Genomic DNA, 22,535 nt, shown 5'->3' on the forward strand with positions numbered 1-22,535 from the left:
TTGGCTCTCAGGATGGCCACAGAAATGAGTTTCAAAGGAGGGCAGGGCAATAACAAGGAAGATATTCAATATTCATATAAACTTTATCAATGTGGCAATAAACTTGTGGCTTCCAAGCACCACTCTATTATATTAAGTATTTGATGGCTTTAGTCCTTTACCCTCATTGATTCACTTTCTCACAAGGTTTCCAGAACACCAGCAAGGTAAGTGAGATCCCTGCCTTTGAACTATGCTAGACCCAGCAGCCTTCTTTTTAAACTGAAATACCACCTATGGTCTTCAATAATTCCAAAGGGTACTATTGGCAGGTCATATGGATAGAAACGGGCAGAAAAAGAAAGGTAAAAAGAAGAGGTAATTAGGAACGATGGGAGACAGGACAGAGAAAAGTGAGGGTGATGGAGGCCTTTAGAGGGGAAGGAGGAGCAATAGAAAATACGTTGGTCTTAATCTGTTTCAAGCCCTAAATGAGGAATTCTATTTAAAATACTCTACAGGGTGAGTCAGTAGAGAGAGAAACTATCACATCATCAAAGTCTTTCTTTATGTATTTTTTCTCTCAGTGATGGTGGTGGGTGGGGGATACATTGTGTAGGTTTTACAGTGAGGATATTTCAATTGCATATAATGCATGGTGGAGACTGCAAGTTCACAAAAGTGTTTCCCACCTTCTTGGGGCACACAGATGACTACACGTCCCAGCGCTGCTTGTTGTTTGGTGTGGCCACCTGACAGGAGTCTCATGCGGGGAAGAAGCGTAGGGGTGTGAGCCGCTTCTGTGCCTGTCTCAGAAACCTCCGCCATGCTTGTCCCCATGTCGTCTTATCCCTCTAGCTGACTGAAATGGTACAGAACACAGCCTTGGAAGCCATGTGCTAAAGGTGACAGCCTCATTGGCTTAGGTCCCTGATGACAGCCTACAGGAGCGCCACTCCCACTAACCCGGACACTCACACATGACTGTGACAGGAGGATGAAATGAACTTCTGTTATATTATATATTAACCCACGAAATAGGAGGGTCTATTTGTTACTGTGGCTTAGCCTACCCTTATATCCAAATCTCTAGAGCAGTGGATCTCAACTAGAGGCAATTTTGTCCTCCAGGGGATACTGGCAATGTTTAGAGACATCTGTGATTGCCACAAGTGGGGATAGCAGTGGTTCTATTGGCAGTTTGCTGCTAAGCATACTACGAAGCACATAACTATCCCCCACAACCAAGAATTATCCAATCCAAAATGACTGTGGGTCGCCATTGCAAAACCCTGCTCTAGAGAGCTTAAAAGAGGGTCTGAAAACTTTGAACCCTCTGCTAGATTCTACGAGGAGATTTGTGGTAACAGTGTGGACTAGTGGTAGCAGGAGTGGTCTTTGAGTGAAACCTGGGTTCCAGTTCCAGTTCTACCTCTAACCATTAGGACAAGTTACTTTACCCTCTGTACATTCACTATTCTTGTGCTAAAATAGGAAAATGATAACAGTACCCACATGATGGGGATGTGAGGATATAAGTGCCGATATATGGTAAGTACTCCAATATTAGTTGCTGTTAATATTACTTTTTAGTGCTTTTGTTGTTATTAAGGCACATTTGCAGAAAATTTAGTAGTGGTGTCTACACAGTATGTTTACAGCTGTTGGAATCCATGAGGTCATGAGAGTAGTCATAGTGCTTGTCTGCCATGCTTACAAGAGAATCTGACCAGTTTAGGTATTTTGAATAACTTTCCTAAGTTTTGACTCAAAGTCTAGTCTCTTAATTAAGATTTGGCTGTAAAGATTTTTATGTAATTGAGTAACCTATGCTGGCATCAGTCATTAAATACTCACGAATTCTTGGGAGCAGCCAACAGCTACTTTTGCATACCGTGTTTCCCTGAAAATAAGACCTAGCTGGACCACCAGCTCTAATGCATCTTTTGGAGCAAAAATTAATATTAAATTTTTATTAAAAATTAATATTAAATAAAACCGGGTGTTATATAATACAATACTGGGATAATATGATACTGGGATAATATAATATAATATAATTATAATATAATGTAACGTAATATAATATAATATAATATATACCAGGTCTTATATTACTTTTTGCTCCAAAAGATGCATTAGAGCTGATGGTTCAGGCTAGGTCTTATTTTCGGGGAAACATGGTAGCAGTTAGGCAAACCTCAACTCACTGTGCTTTGACTACATGCTGCTCATCTTGAACTGCCTCTCATTAACAATGAATTAGAAGGTGTTAACAGAATATTCAAAACCCATTAGGAATGGAGAGAGATAAAAGACCTGGTCTCTGTCCTCCCTCCCACATTAGATTGCAAGGAGTAAAAGAACCACTGTGTTCCTGCCTTCTAAGCTTTTGTCATTGAGATGAGGGTGATGTAGGATAGGGAGGAATGGCGCATAATAACAACAAAAACAACAATAATAAAGAGACACAAAAATGAATAGTCAGTGAGATTTGGGGATTACATACAACGATTAGATGTGCTATTTGAGAAATCGTTTCTACATAAGCAGAAAACTATGTAACAGGTTTGCTACTAAATTATCATAGATCTTAAATGGTTTTAAGAAAGATCTCATTCACCCATTATGATAAAAGCCTTTGGAGGGAAAACCAAATAGAGACATTGAAATAAAAGTGCTCAAATGCCACGTAAAAGAAAAAGTACATTAAATTGTGCCAAATACTACAGTGTAAGTTCTTTATTAAATCCACCCAATAACAAGCTTTCATTAAAGACAATCCTTGCCAAGTCCTACACTCTAGCATTAAATACATATTTCTCTCAGTATTCAAGTACTTTTCTGTCCATGAACCTCATAAAAAGTGTCAGTATAATAAATGCTATTTAAACTGGAGTGAAAGTAATTGTGTGAGGACATTGGCAAGACACTGAAATCTATGACAATTCACGTCTTCTCAATAGCCTTCTCCCTAGGTTTGAAACCTTTTTCCTCAGGCCAAGTGTCCTAAGCAGTTATGGCTGGTCCAGGGAAGGCTCATGTGGAAACAGTCCTTTACAGCTTAAGGGGGAGGGTAACAGAGACATGAACTGCCCTCTCCACACCCAACAAACTTGTCTCTCCAACAGGATCAATAGGAAGCCATCTCAAATCAACAGAGTTGTCCTTGAGGGAGGGGTAGCCTGGGACAAAAGCCAGCTCAGGTTCCATTCTATTCAAATCTTAGTCACTTCAACAGCTCAAGAGCTAGGTCTCTAGGCAGAATAAATGGCAGTCACTGCACAAACTCCCTAGGCATGGTCACCGGGTTTCCTTTTTCACTCTGCTCAAATATGGTAGAAGGCTTGCTTCCCAAGTGTAAGAGAGTTCTCCTTCCAACGAATTGAATACCTCTAGTACTAAGAGTAAACTCTTCTCTTCCCAAGCTCTGGCAATGAGCAGAACCGTGTTTCATGTCACTGAGTGGGTGAAAAGCATCCTTCTCTGTCCCACCTATCCTGACACTGTCTACTATCACACAATAAGCAGAATCCATGTAGACTAATAAACACAAGGGCTGGGGTGAAGGGGTGGGCAGCGATAGCCATTCTAATCCTTATTTAGCTACAGCTTTTGAACAATGTGGAATGCTTTCAACAAAAATGTGCTTAAGGCTTTGGCTTTTTAAACTTTAAACATTAAAGCTATAATACTCACTTCTTAGCTTTTTAACACTCTGCATGGATAAAGGTACTTGAAAAGGATATTAGTTCTCTAGAATATGATAGAAAAAAATTAACATGTTACACAATGTTTTACCTACATTTTTCATAACACACATGTCCTCAGCATTCCCAAAGATGATCTAATTTAGCATCTCTAACAGTTCAAAGATGCCATTTTTGTAGTGGGGATGTAACTTCTCATTACACAGCATTATATAACATTATCAACTATTTTAAAACTTTCCTAAGAGATTAAAACAGGCCATGAACTATATGAAGGGCCAAATCTCCAGAAGCTCTCAAAGGCTCTTTTATAGATCATTTAGAAAGATTAAAGAAACCCACGCTACCCACGAGAGTCCCTGCTTAGTCAATCTAAGGTCCCAGTAAACATGAAAGAGACCCTTATTTTCTACTTTCCAACTATGAATATTTCTCTCTCCAGAAATTGTATTATTGGCTATTTTTACTTTTAAAATTTGATTTCTATTTATTATCTCATTTTATCTGTGAATGTTATTAGGAGCCATATATAGGAAAGGAAATAACAGCTCCATTGTTCTTTTGAGTAGGAGTAATAGTCAAGACCTCACCTCTCTGTCTCTTTCTCAAATGTCAAATGTACAAAAGCCAATGACTTGGATGCTTGGCAAAAGAGCAGAGGATGAATTAGCCATGATGGGGGAGCGTGAAGGGGGTCCAGAAAGAAGGGACTTGGGAGTAATGCAAGGAACGAAGAGTAATAGGAACAAGAACAATAACATATTTTAGTTAACTTTTCAGGAAGTATTAGTAATTCATTTCTGAACTCCTAAATGGCATGGGAAAGGAAAAATACCTATATATTTGGGATTATTTTAGTACAGTGGCTCTGCATATGGGAAAGAAAGGCATACAACCTTCTTTGCATATGTAACCAACATCTGGGAATCCTATTGCCTAAATAATGTTGGAAGGATATCTTCTCAGAAATAATCCACTCTGATGACATTGAATATGTCAAATCACATTGTGTTAATGTCTCTTAAATCAGTGTATGATTTTTCACAAAGATGTTCCTGTTTATAAACCCTGGAAACCAAATCTAAACCTGAACTGTGAGTATTATGTATGGATACAGTACACAGATATGTACTACTTATGCGGGAAATTAGTTAAATTGAGAATGACTATTGAAGGATATTAGTTATATAGGATTCAATAAAGCAGAGTACAGAAAGTTCAAAATTATGCTACTGCATAAATGAAAAGTGACTTACCAGTTATTGCTATAAATGATTAGACTATTTCTTTTTCCCCAGAAATAATACTTGCTGAGAAAGAACCAAGTAAGAAGAAGCTCTGCCTTGCAGGTATGGTGAGAGCTTCTCACAGCAGGGTGTTAATGAGCAGTCCATATATACAGTAGTATTCCATGTGTTATATATACACATGTGTATATATATAACATGGAATACAACTCTGCCATAAGAAAAGATGAAATACTGTCATTTGTGACAACATGGATGGATCTTGAGATTATTATGCTAAGCGAAATAAGTCAGACAGAAACACTCGAGAACCGTATGACTTCACTCATATGTAGGATATAAAACCGAAAGCAACAAAGGAACAATACAAACAAAGAAACAAAAACTCATAGATGCAGACAACAGTTTAGTGGTTACCAGAGGGAAAGGGGGGAAGGAAGGTGTAGAAGAGGGTAACGGGAATCAAATATACGGAAGGAGAATTGATTCTGGGTGGTGAACATATAATGCAATATATAGATGATATATCATAGAATTGTACACTTAAAACCTATGTAGTTTTATTGAACATTGTCACCCCAATACATTTGAATTTTAAAAATTCTGCATTTGAGACATCGAGGATATGAGAGAAGTCAACTACAGAATTGGTTAGACACGGATCAAGGAAAACAGATTTTAAAAGAATTGGCACTTAGTATTTCCAAAGAATACCCATTATAACTGTCTTTTTTGGGCAGAGTTGCTACAAGCAGAAAAATCCAGTAAGTCCTCAATGTTATTATCAGTTTCACAACCATAAAGGTAATGGTAACAACGTATAATCCAACCAATGTTACCAAGGCTAATTGATATCAGTGAGAATGAATTTCCTACCGCATCTCATCAACGTTACTATTCATAAAGGAAAGAACTAGATAAAATTGGTCTAACCATTCTGTCAAAAGTTTCATCTTGAGAAACAGAGGTGGTCACATAGCAAAACTATGTGAAGAAGAGACATCAATGACTAATCCCTGATTAGAGAGATTCTGACTTTTTCTAGGTGGAGATGGTGGATGACTCAAAGTATTCTGGAACAAAAAGCATCATCTACTTCTTTCAACTTGGGTGCCTCCCTTTATATTTGGGACTTTTCTTTTCAAACTACATTCTTTCTCAACACCATTCTTCACCTTTCTCGCCCTACTGTGTTTCCCTAAAAATAAGACCTAGCCAGATAATCAGCTGTAATGCGTCTTTTGGAGCAAAAGTTCATATGAGATCCAGACTAATATAATATAATATAATATAATATAATATAATATAATATAATATAATATAATATAAAATAATATAATACCAGGTCTTATATGAATTTTTGCTCCAAAAGACGCATTAGAGTTGATTGCCCGGCTAGGTCTTACTTTCAGGGAAACACGGTAGTTATGTATCACTGCAGATTTTCAATAGATTCATTTGAAATGATTCAATTGCATTCAAAATCATAATGTTGAAATCACCCATTTAAAATTTTCCCCCCTACATTTCTGCTGTAGTGAATTGACTAATCTGATTATTTTTGTGAAAGACACAGTACAGTCACTCTCAACCAGCAAATTCAAAGGAGGCTGGTGATGACAATTTCCATTTAAGAATTGCTTACCATGTGCCAGGCACTGTTGTAAGAGCTTTTCATATGTTATCTAATCAAATTCTCATAATAATAACCCTAGGAGGCAGGTACTATTTATTAGTCCCATTTTACAGTTGAGGAAACATAGGCACAAATTTACAGTCTAATACACTGGTCAGCAAACGATGGCCCTTGGGTCAAAGCTGGTCCTCAAGCTTTATTGGAACTTCCATGCCTGTTCACCGACATCGTGGCTATGGCTGCTTTTGAGCTACAATGACAGAGATGAGCAGTTGTGACTGAGACCTCAAAGCCCAGAAAGCCTGAAACATTTATGGTCTGTCTCTTTATAGAAAATGTCCACCAGAACCAAATGTAAAACATGGTTAATTCATGGATAATGAAAAAAAGGCAAGGACATTTGGACAGTTTGAAATAGAACTTCTACTGAAACTTCCTTAGCAAATATTCTGTCCTGATCGTCCTTCTTGTTATTATTTTTCTTGTCACCAAAAGAGGATTTATTCGGATAAAAGAAAGGATTGCAATCCGGAGCCTGCAGACATGGTGACTGGCATGCGAGTACCTTGATCTGCTTTCTTTCATTCATATCTTACCTATTGGTTCTCACCCAGGGTTTACCAACCAGCCTCAGAAAAAGCAAGTGGTCACGGAATCCCAGTTCAGTAACTAAAGGTTTCTCTCTCAGTAAAGAAAGTTTTGATTAGGTGGAAAGTTTCCAAGAAATAAATTTTAAAAGAGAATCGACCAAAGAAAGCTTTGACAACCTTAAATTTCCCAAGAGGTTATATAGTAAAATTTTTGGCAGTTTCACAGGTATTTCTTCTCAAGTACAAATGATATCATTGTTGAAATTAAAAAAAAAAAAATTGGCCTGGTTTGTTTGACATTTGGTATCACATATTGTTCTGGTTGAGCATCAATTGATTTTTCTATTTTTACTGAGAAGTTACGTCATAACTATTTTTAGTAGACACTGTCTGGTTCTATTTGTGGAACTCAACATGCAATCGTGCCTTAGAATTTTTTTTGCTAAAGCTATAGGAATGTATGTATTTGGTAGAAGATGTTCTCATCAGCAAATGTTCTTCTATATTCTAAAATATATTTTATGAAAAGTCTAAAACAGGAAGCAGGCACTAAGAAATGAAAGAATTTGGTATTTTACGAGGCAGCAAAGTGAGTGTACCTTATAATATATACATTGGCCTTTGAAATATTAATATTTTAATTACTTGCGAATGAGTTAGCATCTGAGCTGCTCTTACTTTGTCTTTAAAATTCTTACTTTGTCTTTAAAAATCTATCTATAAATCAAAACAAATTAATAATTGAATTTCCAGAGTATGTAATCTCGCACATAAACTGAGCTCAATCTGCGCACATATTTGTGAACTTGTTTACTATAAAAGTGAACAAAAATTCCCACGGCAAGACGAAGCTCACAGTTTTTCTCTGCCCCCCAACACCTTCCTCAAATGCCAGCCAATATAGAGAACAGAGCAGAACAGCAGTTCCCAAGTTTGTCTACACCTGGGATCTTTCACAATTCCACCACCCAGGCCACGCCCCAGACCCATGAAATGACAGTCGCTGGAAGTGGGACACAGGTATCAGCAGTTTTGGAAGCTCCCAGACACCAGTAGACAGTTGTGATCAAAGTGCAGATAGCCTGATGGGCTCAGACCAGACACACCTGACACCTGCCAATCAGGAGGCTTGAAGTCCTACTCCATCCTCTTTCTGTCAGGCGTTCAGATCTTTGGTGTGTAGGAATTATTAACACAACGTACTGGTGAACTCTTGATCCTAACACATAATCACTTCGTTAATGCTAATATTAAGAGGATTTTAACACAATGAGTACAGCCCTAGGGTTTCTCTTAAGTTCTGATCTGTTTGAACATTCATACCACTTTTGCGTCTTAGGAGACAACGCATCCCTGAAACCTGGCTTCGCTTTGCTCTTTATTTTGCAAGCATATTTATCTTGTAAGCATATTTATCTTGCATGAAAACTTGAAAAACAAAACGTCTGTCTTACCTCTACGATGCTTTTTAAATCTTGCACGTAAGTCCTTTCAGTCTCCAGAATTTCCTGAACAACTCTATCCACGTAGAGGAGCTTGGGGCTGGTGGCTGACTCTGTACTCGTTTTGGTGGCCCCATTTGCCTCCACTCTCCGTGGGCCCCGGGGTTGCCTTTCGCTGCCCTCATCTGTGCTCTGTTGCCCAGCTGGGCTATCCCTCGGCAGCTCACTGCTGGAAAACGGCCTGGCTGGAATCAACTCCAGTTTTATGGCCCCTGCTTCCTTATCCTGGTGAAACAAGCCCAAGTGGCTGTTTGATACTAAGGTCATTCTGCTGCCGAAGGAACCATGGCTGTCCCGAGAAGAGGCTGAGGACGAAGTGGAGCCAAAGCTGACCGGGCGGTCGCTGTCAGAGAGCTCCATGGTCTTCAGTTCTTGGGAGCGAGAACGCCTGGCTGTGGTCTTGGGATCTGGAACTTTGGTTACAGCTGATGGCACTTCAAGACGCAACTGGTGCACATCTATACGCGTTTAAAAAGAAAGGAAAAGGACACGATAAGCTAGGTAAGCAAGTATTTTGAAATGATATCAAACAGAAAGTTTAAAGGAGGTTAAAAACCCAGCCCAAATGTCTATATATAGTCATAAACAAAACGGTAACGAGTTAGACATAGAAGGAAATGGAAAGGTACCCGTGGTAGGTTGCGTTGCAAAGTTAGAGTTTCTAAAGCATCACCTGGAAGCGTGCTAGGAATGCAGATTCTCAGGCACTACCTAGACCTGAACATCAGTCCGCATTTTAAAAGATGCCAACGCCATTCGCACACACGTTAAACTTTGGGAAGCACTGCAACCATTGCTCAAAGTGTGACCACCTGGAATGACTAATAGATGCTGACTGGTCTGGATGACCTAAATTAAAGGCTCAGCGGGGGAGGCATAAGGAATCTATAGCTTTAACAAGCACCACAAGTGATTCTTATGTACTTAAAATGCACCCTATGTGATTCTTACGGAATTTTGCAAAACACTGTTCTTCATTTTAAGTACTCCACCAAAACTCCACAAAATTTTAAGCTACCGTTCTGGAGCCACCACTCCTCAACTTAATGGATACTGACAATTTTACGTTTTACTTGTCTGCAGCATTAGAGAAAGCATTGCATGGACAATAGTTTTCTAATACTGGGCAAGAAAAAACAAAATGTTAAGACCCACACCCCCTTTAAAACTTACCCTCTTACCACAACATTTCTCTGAATCTCTACTTGAAAGCTGACATTCCATTTGTGGTACATGGACTTACACTATTAAAGAGTATGCTTGACTAACCACAAACTCCCCATGTGAAGTCAGAGAACATGACAGTGTAATTATACATAATTAAATAATAAATAGAGGGACTTGATTATGTGAAAAATGATGTGTTTTTCACTAAACGGGGCTGTTTGTGTTTAAAGGAGACCAGGAGAACACAATATCTGCAATCAAAAGGTCACTTAATACATGGAAATCTTGGGTCCAAAAAGACCCTACATGGAATTTAAACTTTCAAAAGCTATTTTGGAGAGATACACAAAGTTCCAATCTTCTTCATTTGTAAGGCAGGATCAAAATTTCCCCCCTAATAATGTGATACCAGGTTTATAGAAACAAAATGCCTTGCAACAAAGAGTGATTAAATTTACTTCATTTTGACAGGTTACCTTACCACCAAAATTCATGTTTATGGGTTTAGTTAGAAAAATAGGGTGAAACTTATGTTTGAAAGGTTGTAACAAGAAAAACACAACAAGAATATAGGTTATGATCATTTTTCAAAAGGAACATGAATTCGGTTTGACTCTATCATAAAGATCATCAAACAGCTGATACCAACGTTGCTAGAATATGCAGAATCCATCAAGCCTGCATCCTTCAGCATCCTAACTTTTCCTAGATAATTAATAGTTTATACTCATGGCAAATAGTGCAAACTTATAATGCAAATATTAAAATTATTGAATATAAAATAAAGAAACTAACTTGGGTCAACAAGAAGGAATGGCAAAAAAATGTGTAGGAAATGAGTAATTTATCAGCATAACCACTACCACATGGTATAAATTTGTTGCAAATTTTTAAAGCTTTTACAATATTCTTTCTGCTTGCCCTATAACAACTTTATGGCCTATAAAACATGGACTGGTTATAGTAGTTAAAATGCACTTGCCCTACAAAGCATGATCCAGCTTGAGTCTGGCAAAAATCCAAGAAGAAGCCAGGCTCTGCAGCGTACTTGCTGCAAAGGATACTTGCCCACATCTGGGACTGGTGTTAAGGAGGTCCTGGGTAATGCAAAGTAGGAGTAGACACAACAAGGTTTTCTTCCCATTGGCATCCACCGTAACTATAACCAGGGGGTTTATCTCACTTTCAGAACTGGGCACTAACTTGGGAAGTACGTGAAGATTCTTTAAGGTCCCAAGGATTCAATGAAGCTATGAGTTAGGACCAAGCATAAGTTGGGTATACTACATATGAAAGCCAGGTCACCTGGAAGTGTCTAGAACAACCTACCCTCACCCCCACCCCCACTACCAGCACCACCACCCATAGGTCTTGATACACTGATCTCTAGGGCAAGTTCTTGTTTTTTGACTGACCAGACAAGAATCAACCTTCTCTCCAGTGCAGACAACTATATTCAATAGTTATATATCTGTGGGCAAATACTCATTACCAGGATCGGTGAAAAATGAACACAATAGAGAGACTCGTTTCTTTACTTACTTTGACTCTAAGTTAGCCAGCCAATAATGGGTCTGAGGGATGAAAGATGCACAGAAAATTACCAATGTTTTAGAGGAATCCATGTTGGGCTGTAGGGGTGATAACGTTTTTTGTACTTTCAAAGGTAGGACAAAGTGGAATGTGAAACTGGTTAACAAGGGATCGCTTCATCGATGAATCAAATACCAACATAAATAGGCCCTGTTTTAAGGAAGACTTCACATGTTCCAATACCAGATCATGTGTACTTGACCTTGAACAACAGATTTGAATTGGGTGGGTCCACTTATACATAGATTTTTTTCAATAAATACCGGTACTATTTTTCTATCTACAATTGGGAGCCTGCAGATGCAGAGGGCAGACTGTATGCATTGATCTGCACCATTTTATACAGTGGACTTGGGCATCTGAGGGATTTTGGTATCCGCAGGGGTCCTGGAATCAATCCCCTGGAAACACCAAGGGACAACTTAAGTTTTGGGGGAGTCGAAAGTTAAATGCTGATTTTCGACTGCACTGGGATCAGTGTCCCTAACTCCTGCATTGTTCAAGGGTCAACAATGTTCTAGGCCACTGGACCAACCTATTTGTTCTTCAGACTGACAACCAGACACTTTTATAAAATACAATATTTGAGATATTTGGTATCCTGAGTATTCAGCCAAGCTTACTGTCCCAAATTAAACACCTTTCCAAATTATCAGTGGCAGAAGAGAAACATTTAAAGTTAGGTTATATAATGGCATATAATACGAGGTTGCATTTGCTAATGGATAACATTTTTTATGTTAATTCATTGCTTAGAAGATAATTATAGTTTCTCACGTAAGGTAATATACCTCATAAAAACTGTCTAGTCTTGTTCTCACCTCCCTCAAAATAATTTAAGATTTCCACCCGGTCTGGCCTATTCTTCCTAAAACAACTCACCTATTTTTAAGTTTTAATATTTATTTCTAGAACTGTACTATTCAACACAGCAGCCGTAGCCACTTGTGGCTGCTGAGCACTTGACATGCAAGTAGTCCAAATTGCGATGTGCTGTAATTGTAAAATACGCACCGGATTTCAGAGAATTAGAATGCAACAAAAAAGGTATAAAATACCTCATTAATAATTTTTATATTAATCACATGTTGAAATAATATTTTGGAATAGCGGGTTAAAGAAAATATCATCTTAAAATGATTTTCACTGGTTCACTTTTTCTAAATGTGGGTACGACAAAATTACAAATTATGTACGTGGCTTGCATCACATTTTAGTTGGACAAGGCCGATCTAGAAGTTTCCTAGGTAATTCTGTTATTCTATAAGATTTAAATTTACTTCTTCATCAATCTTTGTTCAAATAATAGTGAATGGAGAGATGTGTATAATTCACTCCATTCATTAGTACACAATGTTGTCATGAGTAGGGAGACAATCATTGCGTACTAGATTGGGATAACTGATTTCCAGATAGAAAACTGTAAGGCAAGAGAGCTTTTCCTCTTCCTTAAGTGAAAGATGTTGGCAGGTTGTATTAACATTTGGGTAATTGGCTGCTTTGCTTTCCTTCCCTTTTCATAGCCTTTCTCTCTCTCTCTTTCTTACCAAATCCCACACACAGGGCTAATAATATAACATCTTCTGTAAACTTGCCAACTATTGCTAATGGCCCATGTCAGTGGGTGTTTTGACCACGAATACCCTAAAATAAGCTGGTTCTACCCACCTTAAGGATCTTGGCCCACCTGACCCTTGGTAAACCTGGAGGAGGTGGTGGTAGAAATACATGTAGAGAGTTGCCTTGGAGTCCTGATGATTCTTACAACTAGAAGTATCATTAGCCGAAAAGCCATCAAAACAAAATATTCCTTCTTGTGCCAACCTCAATAAATAAAAAAAAAAGGCTACACAGCTACTGTGTAGACACCTTCAATGCATTTCGCTTCATGACAAGTCCCTCTCTCTAATTTTTTCTCAGTGCAAGAGCTTTAATTCCTTTGCTTGTCTTTGTTTGCTCTTCAAACTTCCATTATTTTAATTGCTCTCCTTTGGAATGTCACTGCCAGAATCAAAAGCAGCTCTTCTTGGCTCTAACTGGTCTCTCTGACTTAGGGTGGAGGCAGAACTTTCCATGGCAAGCAAAGCCCAAGCTTCCTGTGACCATTGTTTACATGTTGAAGGGGGTGGGGGGACTGACGGGTCCCCAGCCGACCACTTCCTGTCACAACTCCCAGGGACAATTTTACAAGGCAAGGCAGAACTCGATACACAGCAGGGGCTGAAGGAGTGATCAGGATTTCCAAATTCTGCTCATTGCTATTCTAGGCTACAAATACCTAGTCTGAATTCCTTGGCAGGACAATTGTGAACATCAAGAGAATGTCGCACTCAAGACCAATGAGTAACTGCCATTATGCAGTTCCCTAATATACTGCCTGTGAGTTACTCAAAGGGGAGGCAAGAGAGAAACTGAAGTATAAGCAAGAAGTTATTCTATCAGCCAGGAAAGTTCATTTAATACACAGCTAGTCCTTGGTAGAGCCTCTACCTTGTGAAAAACAGACTTCATGATTTTTTTAAAAAAGCTAAAAATTTTTAAGAGTCAAAGTTATAAGGAATATACACATTTACATACTTCAAAGACAACACCAGGAATTTGAGGAGACTCCTCCTCCCCCCACATCTCTGAGATGGTGGACAGCTCAATAGATAAAAGCTGCCAGGGAGCGACAGGAATTTCCACTTCTTGGTTTTCTAAAATACCATGATTCTTATGTGAATGTCCACAAGTTCTTTAATGCTCAGAGCGTTCAATCCAGGGAACATGATTTTCACACTTATTTGTAGCTGTTTGCTAATGAAGAAGTAAAAAATCTTGGTAGCATGTTAATTTCTTAGTTTGACTAATGTATCGTGGTTATCCAAGATGTTTACATTAGGGGAAGCTGCATGAAGGGCGTAGGGGGGCAACTTGGGACTCATCTTGGCAACTGATCTGTAAATTTAAAAGTTTTCCCAAATGACTAGTTAAGAAAAATCTTGTCACTCTTAAAGAGTCAGTGAAGCAAGTATTTGAACAACATTGAGACTAGGAAAGACAGTTTGCAAAAAGGCGCTTTCAAACAAGAGATGAGCGGTTGAATGAGGAACACCGATTCCTTCAAGCTCTGCATTCTGATACTAAATATTCAGATAATTTACTAATTGATTCCTATGCTAGTCAATGGAACCTAGAAGTACAAGGGCCACTATAGCTGAAAAGGAATTAAGTTATTAATAGACAGTTAATGCAGCTGATGTATTAGATACATGGCCTTAGCTAGGTGGGGACTCCAGAATTTCCACAGTTGTGGGGGGCACAGGCAGGCATTTTGGATACAAGGGGAACATAGGGAATTCCCTTCAGGTTCTTTATGCAAATGCAGCACTTTTTACCTACCTTTACTGTCTGCTTTTTTGTGGTGGTTAAACACAACTGCCAGTTGTGTTTTCCCTTTCAGAGGGGACTGTTAGTTGTCCACCAAAATTCACTTCCCCTCTTCCTTCGTGAATAGGGATTTGTCTGAGCATACTTCCCAGCCTCCCGGCCATTATATATGGCAATGTGGTCAAGGTCTCACTAGTGGAAAAGTGTCCCCCTGGGGACCTGTTTCTCAAGCATTAGACATTGTTCCTCCATTCTTTGCCCTTCCCACTAGAATCCCGATGTGGCAGGGACCTTGCCTGAACCCTGGATGTGACAATGCCCGAGTATGGTAGGCCATGAAGACAGAAGGAACCTCACACTAACTGGGTCTGGACATGCTTTGAGCCATCACATTAAAAAGGCTATTCTGAAGCTGATGTGCTAAAGAAACTAGGTGGGGCAGCCGTACTGATTATGTAGAGAGATGCCCAAGGAACCCCAGCTGTTCTGGGTCCTGCTGTCTGAACGTTTCCAGCCAAGGCACCGGACTTGTAAGAGAGCAGCCTTTGATGACCCCAGCAGTGTCATGTCTGACGGCAACTTCATGGGTTCCCCAAGTCAGAACCACCTAGCACAGCCTCTCCTGAACTCCTGACTCAAAGGAACCTTGAGAGATTACAAATGACTGTTATTATTTCAAGCCACTAGGTTTTGCACAGATTTCTGATGCAGCAGGAGATAACCCAAACAGTCTCTGTTGTAACAGATTAGCCTTACCATGGTATGCTTCTGCTTTAACTCTGGACCAAAATGCTCCTTAAGAACAAGTGAACAAAACACAATCTCATAGTTCATTTACGTGTCATTACTGTTTACAAATTTTATAGATAGAAAAATATAAATAGAGCGGTTAGGCAACATCATGGTCAAAGTTGAACTATGAATCAGAGAGTATGGTTTCTGATTTCGAGTCCACTTTTCTTTGAACTTGGATATAGATTCATACAACGGTAGGGCAGAAAGGGAGCTTAGATATCAGAAAATGAAGGACTAAACATAAGCTACCTGCGCAAAGCACACAGTACCAATATGCCAAAAGGGCTTACACAGTGTGTGCATGTGTGTAAAGGAATGAATATGTACCCAACTATCTATATAGAAATTGCTCAGAGGACCAGCCAGAAATTAAGGGATGACATAACACTCTCTCCTTCGGTCAGAGGATTTGCACTTGTCCCCTGGCTCTGCACCAGCAAGCTTTATATCTTTGGGTTTCTGGTCTCCTCCTGTGTACATTAGACAGCTGGACTACATGACTCCCCAAATGCCACCCGACCTTCAGGATATGACTCCAACCCTGAAATAACCACATAATAATGCTACAACTGCACTGCCTGTTCCTAGCTGGAATCCCAACATGAGCAGTAACCACAAAATAACAATTTTACTCTACCTCCTACTAATGCCAGGTCTCGGATGATAATATATATATCACTGACTTACCTACCAAAGGCTCAAAAACTCTAGTTTCAATTTAGATGAAATAATAATCTAGGCCCCAGCTTCACTTTGAGCAGCACCTTCCTGTTAGTGGAAACACCAATCTCAGGGCAATAACTAAATATTGATAGTTATATAGGCAGGTTCCATCTGTATCGAACATACTCAGTTCCAAAAACATCTCTGCACAGCTGGGAGGAAGGCATCAGGCTAAATAACATTTTCTTTTCTTTCTTTTTTTTTTAAAAAAAAAAAAGGAGGAAGAAGAGGAGAAATCCAAGTGACTAACAATAGCACTCTGAGTAAATAAATCCATCCATAAAAAACACTAAACATTTTCTTAGGGAAAAAGGAGGAGGAAGTGAATTCCAAGTATCTAACAATAGAGATCTGAGTAAATAAATCTATCTGCAAGGTACAATATAAAACTATTAAATGCCATATCCTTTCAAAGCTTTTAAGGGTGTAGAAAATGGTCATAATATACAGTTGAGTAAAATGGGTGGTTTATAAAACATATGTACAGCATGACCCCAATTTTCAATTTAAAATACCACTTATTTTACATCCACATTAGAAAAAGATTGAAAGGATAGACAATAAAACATGAATTTTGGTTTTACCAAATAAGAGAATAGATGATTTTCCCCCTTTGATATGTATCTGTAACTATCGCTTTTCTTCAACAAGTCTACTACTTTTATAATCTAAAAAGTTATTTAAAGAAAATCAAATCACAACCTCAGTTTGTAACAAATTATTATTTTAAATTCATTCATTTTTATGTTCAATATGATTAATGAAAAGGAGTGCCAAACATAGACATCTTCTTTGAAATATATTAGTGTCACTAAATTAAAATAATAAAACAAAATTAAATCAGATTCCAATGTGCAACAGCAATGAATACAATCCATGCCTCCTTCTCCTCAGTTATTCCTCCTAACAAAAGTATTTCCTACCAATAAACACTCAAAATGGAGACTTCATTTGCTTAGTCAACTTTGGTTGCCTCTATACTCAGACTAAATTTCATCACTACAGTTGCTAAGCATAAAATTTGCAAACATTTATTTTGTCCCCCCTATGGGGAGACAGGGTAGCTTGCATGGACCTCATAAAGAAAGCACATGAAAATCCTGAGCATTCATTTGTGGCAACTTAAGATTTTCCTTTTCTCCCGAGTCACAAATATCAGCTCTCTAGATATTTTAACCTAACTTTAAGGAAAGATCAAAACCAAACCAGAACAAAGCAAAAACCATCTAAGACACACTGCAGTTCAGATGGAGAAATAAAAAAGATCACGTTCTAGACTAATTCCATTGTTGGATACCGCCTTTCTAATACATCGCGTTTATAACAGAACAGCTGTAATATCCCAAACAAGCTGCCGTCCCTGCCAGTGTCGTGCAGAAGACACCCCCACCCCCATCCCCACCCCCATTCCCACCCCCTACCCCCGCGACAGCTTCTCTCCGCAGTGGATCCGCTCCGTCTGCTCCAAGCGGGAAGGAGCAAGTTTGTGGGGGCATCGCTTCTTTGGGGCACATTCACGTCAGCACCTACCTGTGCTCTCCACAGCTACGCCACATCGTCTGCCTTCAGCTGATGCAGTGACCTCACCGGGGGCTCAGGCAGGTAAAACAAGAAGCGTTTACTAGTCTGTGCAGCTCCTTTCCCTCGAAATATTGCATGAGTCAGCTTTTATCTCTCCAAACCCAACACACAAAGGCTTTACAAAAACCTGATTTGCAACTTTCTCACTGCCTATTTCCCCCTAGTGAGCAGACCACAGACTTCAGCATCACTAAGAGCCTTAAATGAAACATGACATCATTCAATGGAGAAACAGGACAATAGACCCCACTGTGGGTAACTTGAAAATGCACACTTCGCTGAGCAACACCCCCTCCTGCCATTCTTTGGTGAACATCAAATACAACCCACACTCTCCCTAAGCTGCTCGGGCTTCACCTTCCTGGCTCCCGCCACCATTCTCATTCAAGTCCACAAAAGAAGCAAGATCTTTGGAGCTCTGGTATTTCCAAGTTCACTTCCTGAATTATAAGTTTGTTTCAAAGTTAATGGGCACATCTTTCACACAAGTTTTACAGTGAAGTTTGCAGGTGGGGGCCGGGTGGTAACACATGGAAGGAAGTTTGGATACTTAGTTTCCGTTAACAAGACATTTAACACAGTTTTAAGGAAGCAAAATTAAGCAAGAATACATTGAAGCCTGACTTTTTAAAGAAACAGTTTAAAAATATATCTGTAGACAAATACCGAAAATGTAAACTTTACAGGGGGTGTCTTAGAAAAACAGTTACGCTCTGTGTGTGTTCATAAAACTAAGTGGTACAGACAGAATGATCTAACTCCCCCACTTTAGTCAGAGAGACCTTCACATTATTTTGGGTTTTGATTTCCCTAACGCTACCTGTTCTTCTTAAAATGCTACACCTATTTTTATATAATGATTCAAAAGGTTCATATTTGAAAAAGATATTGAGTTCTTCAGATGAAAATCTTCAGGAGCACTAAAATGTTATTGAAAACTGATACCATTACAGGCTCATGATGGAGCTAAAACTCAAAATACGGATTATGCCCATGTATAGACACCTAAAACAACTATTTCAAAGGAGCAAAATCCTTTAAGTAGAAGTTCCATTTAAAGCATTCATTTGCGGTTATTGAAAATAATATTAGCTGACCATTTTTAACACAGCTATCACACCTATTAACCATTAAGTGAATTTAAACTAACAACATAATAGGATAATTTGTCTTAATGCCTATTTCCTTCAAATAAGACTGAACATATACAGGGCTACTTAAGTAAGCCATTTTGATGGAAATTTATCAATCATTTCAGAAGACAACTTGTTGCAATGATTTTTTCCCTCACAAAATTCACCAGTTTGACAGACATCACTAAATTATGGGTGCTGAGAAGGCATTTTGAGAAGAAGCATACTCCTTGGGCTGTGGAGACTCTTAATCCTCCGTTCTGAGCTCCATAGAGATCTCTTTTGCCATCCCCCGCCCCAAATGACGTCCCCCAGAACCTCTGTTTCTGCTTAAATAATAGTCAACTCAGGTCTTACAAGCTCCACCTGAATCTACCTTGATCACTCCGGCCCACTGATCTTCCCAGTGGTTTAACAGCTATTTATTAGACTTAGAGTAAATATTGTGTGTTCTCACAGTGAATTCTTTCCTAGTCGTCTGTCTCTACCCTGGATTGTCAGTTTGGGAGCTGGGAATCTTCCTATCCTGTAGAGTTGATATTCAGGTGGAAGATACAAAGACCTAAATTCTGAGATGCGGTACAATATAAACAGGCTCCTGGCTGTTTGACTCAGTTGTTTTCTGTGCATATCCTCAGACAAGTTCATTACTTGTATCTTCCAGTAAAGTATTATTGCACAGTTCTTGAAATTTTTTTTTTGTGCCAAGAAACATGTTTTTTAAAAGCTGCTTGGAGTGTGGATGCTGGGCAGCCTGTAAACTTCTACACTGGACAAGTGACTTGGCTCGGAAGTACAGAACAGGCCATATGGGTCCCACGGGTCAGTCATTTGTTAGTCCACCTGCAATCCCTGCTTTCGCAAAATCAACTTGTATCAGTAAAGACCTTTCATATTACTTGCAAGTAACTGAAACCACTGTATCTCCATCCACAAACACAGAGGATTCATAGTATTTTGAATCTAGTTTTTCTAAATTATAAGCATTTTTAGAGCAGGGAAAATAGCACACACACACACACACACTTTTTGCCTTTATATTTATCCCAGGACTAAGTATCTGCTGAATGAATTAACAAATGAATAGAGCATAGGGCCCTGGGAGGGGCAATACCGACACATAACAGCAGAGAGAAAAAGAAAAGGGAAGCGAAAGTTCCATTTCTTGAGCAACATTCAAGGCTCTTTCACATGAGAACAGAGGAGTGTTCTATGCTTCAGTATTTTCTCAAGGCCTCTGTCTGTCCCACAGTAGCTCTGCCGTGGTCTTGCTTTCCAGTCCTTTCCATTTCATATCCGACACACAGCTTACACTGCAGTGTTAGCAGTTCTTGCAGGAACCCTGCTGTCTTGCCACCAGCCTTTCATGCATACCACCAAATAAGTCCCAAGACATGCAAAAGGCACAAATGCAAATGCGGAATCCTTGCTGCTTCTTGCTGCATAATTTATTTGCCAGTAAAGATTGTTTTTGCTTAGCAAAATCTCTTTTTAAATGATAGTGAGATTGACCCCAGATAACATGCACATTTATGCTTTGTTAGGTGAAAAAGAGACTCCTATGGGAAAGTGGCTCTTGTTCATTTCCTCGCATCACTGGTTACACACACAGTCAGGAAGCAGGAGTGGGGACCCAGCACACGCAAGACATGCTGACAGCCAGCAGGACACAATCCAGCCAGCGAGCTAAGTGTAGGCCAGCCTGTGGCCTAATTGGAGGAGGACCAGAGAGCCCCGCCATTTAAAAACATCCCTTCCCAGAAATCAGCCATACTGCCTGGAATTCCACTATGAGAAACCAGCCCTTTCTGGTGTCAGGTAGAAGGTGTTAGCTGAAACTCTAATATCCCCTTGGAATGGTTATGGATTTATAATCCCCAGCAGTGTGAATTAGTATCCCTCTGAGGAGATTAGGTCTTTTAGAAAGGAGACCAGAATGGGGTCTTCTGGAAGGGCAGGGGAGGCCGCTCTAGCATGCAGCTCTAGGGGCTTGACAAGGTCTGAGCTAATTGAGATACTCTGCTGACATTGCAACCAGGCAACAGCTCCAAGAAGCTGCACAATGAAGGATGAAAGAACGACCAGCAGAAAGAAAGAAGGGCAAAGGCATGCATACATGTTTGGGATTCCGGAAAAGATTTCACTTCATACAATCCCTACTGAATAAGGCTGATTTAGAAAATAATCTCACATTTTCAGATACAAAGGCACTAGAAGTTATAAAGGGTAGTTCAAAACACAATCCATAGTTCATAGATGGAACATAATTTAAATGCTGGAGGAGGGGGCTAACTTGTTTATCTTGTGATTCAAGACATTGCCATTGTGACACATTTCCCATGACAAAGTAAAACTAACTGTTTTTCCAAAGCACAGGCCATTGACAAACATTCTTAATTCTTTTAGTCTACTAGAACTTTTTCCTTTGAAAGAAAAAGGCTTGAGATTACATTTCTTAAGTGCATACCATAGAATAAGTGTGATAAATATTAAAGTCAATTATATGACAAGAGGTGCCACACATCCCCCTGAGTGATGTCTCTTAGGAGGACACACTGACCTTCTCCTGAAAAGGGAGAGAGGTACCAACACCTTTCTGAACTGCGGTGGCTTATTAAAAATCTATATACACTCTTCTAGACACTCTACTCTAAACCCAGAAAATGTCACCAACTACAAATTCTGCCTTACTATTGTTATACAAAGGAAACTGTATGTTTCCTTAAACAAACTAAACAGCTAATCTGGTTCCCCTGCTCCCCCCAAAAGGACTGTTTCAAAGTGAAATAATTTTAATGGTGAATTTGTCTTCACAAATTTAAAAAGTGTTGACTCGCAGCAAAAGACATAGGTCTAAGGCAGACAATCGCACTCAAGTACAGGAGAAATAAAATGAAAGTATTATTTTTTTGTTCATCCTGGAGTATTGAATCTAACAATGGAAACCAAACCATAAATAATAAATAGTTACTTAAGTTCTGCAGCTGAAAATATAATTCCTCATTCCCTGTTGCACTAAAATGTCAGTAATGAGTCACGGTCATAAGAATGTTAGAAAACAAACACACGAAGCCCATTATTGACAACACTTTTTCACGGCCCACCCTTACCTTGCAATCAAGTCCTGGTTTCACTTCCTCATATATCAGTCTGCTACGACACCCAGCCGAGATGGCCTGGAAGGGCACACAGTCTTGGACTCTGAAATCTTGTGATTTCAGGAGTTCCTCCATCGGCTCATTTCTCTGCTTCTAGGACAATCACTAGCTCTATTTTTTGCTCCGTTCTTTTATTAGGGTATTTGGGTCTTTATCGTTCAGAGACAATGAAATCAAGTCTCAGTTATTTCTGAACCGAACCATTTTTAGATATCAAGCAAGCAGTATGTTACAAACAGTCTCTTGCTTTGGGTAAGAGATCAGTCCCATCGTTAAGGACACCTGGGAGGACTCGCGGTGCTGAGCACAATGAACTAGTTATTCCTCTAAGAATGCAGTCTGTTTCCAGACA

The 22,535-nt window shown here is 39.3% G+C and overlaps 1 protein-coding gene across 2 annotated transcripts in view; it reads right to left on the bottom strand.

The window, feature by feature from the left end:
• PLEKHG1 (pleckstrin homology and RhoGEF domain containing G1) overlaps window positions 1-22,535 on the bottom strand; it is a 214,113-nt gene that overhangs the window by 78,808 nt on the left and 112,770 nt on the right. For both annotated transcript variants that reach the window (XM_081044592.1, XM_081044591.1), the window contains one exon: window positions 8,617-9,122. In XM_081044592.1, the coding sequence (XP_080900718.1) occupies window positions 8,617-9,024 (408 nt within the window). In that variant the 5' untranslated portion in view covers window positions 9,025-9,122. The remainder of the gene's footprint in view (window positions 1-8,616; window positions 9,123-22,535) is intronic.

The sequence above is a fragment of the Rhinolophus hipposideros genome, assembly GCF_964194185.1.
Source record: "Rhinolophus hipposideros genome assembly, chromosome: 3".
Lineage (NCBI taxonomy): Eukaryota > Metazoa > Chordata > Mammalia > Chiroptera > Rhinolophidae > Rhinolophus > Rhinolophus hipposideros.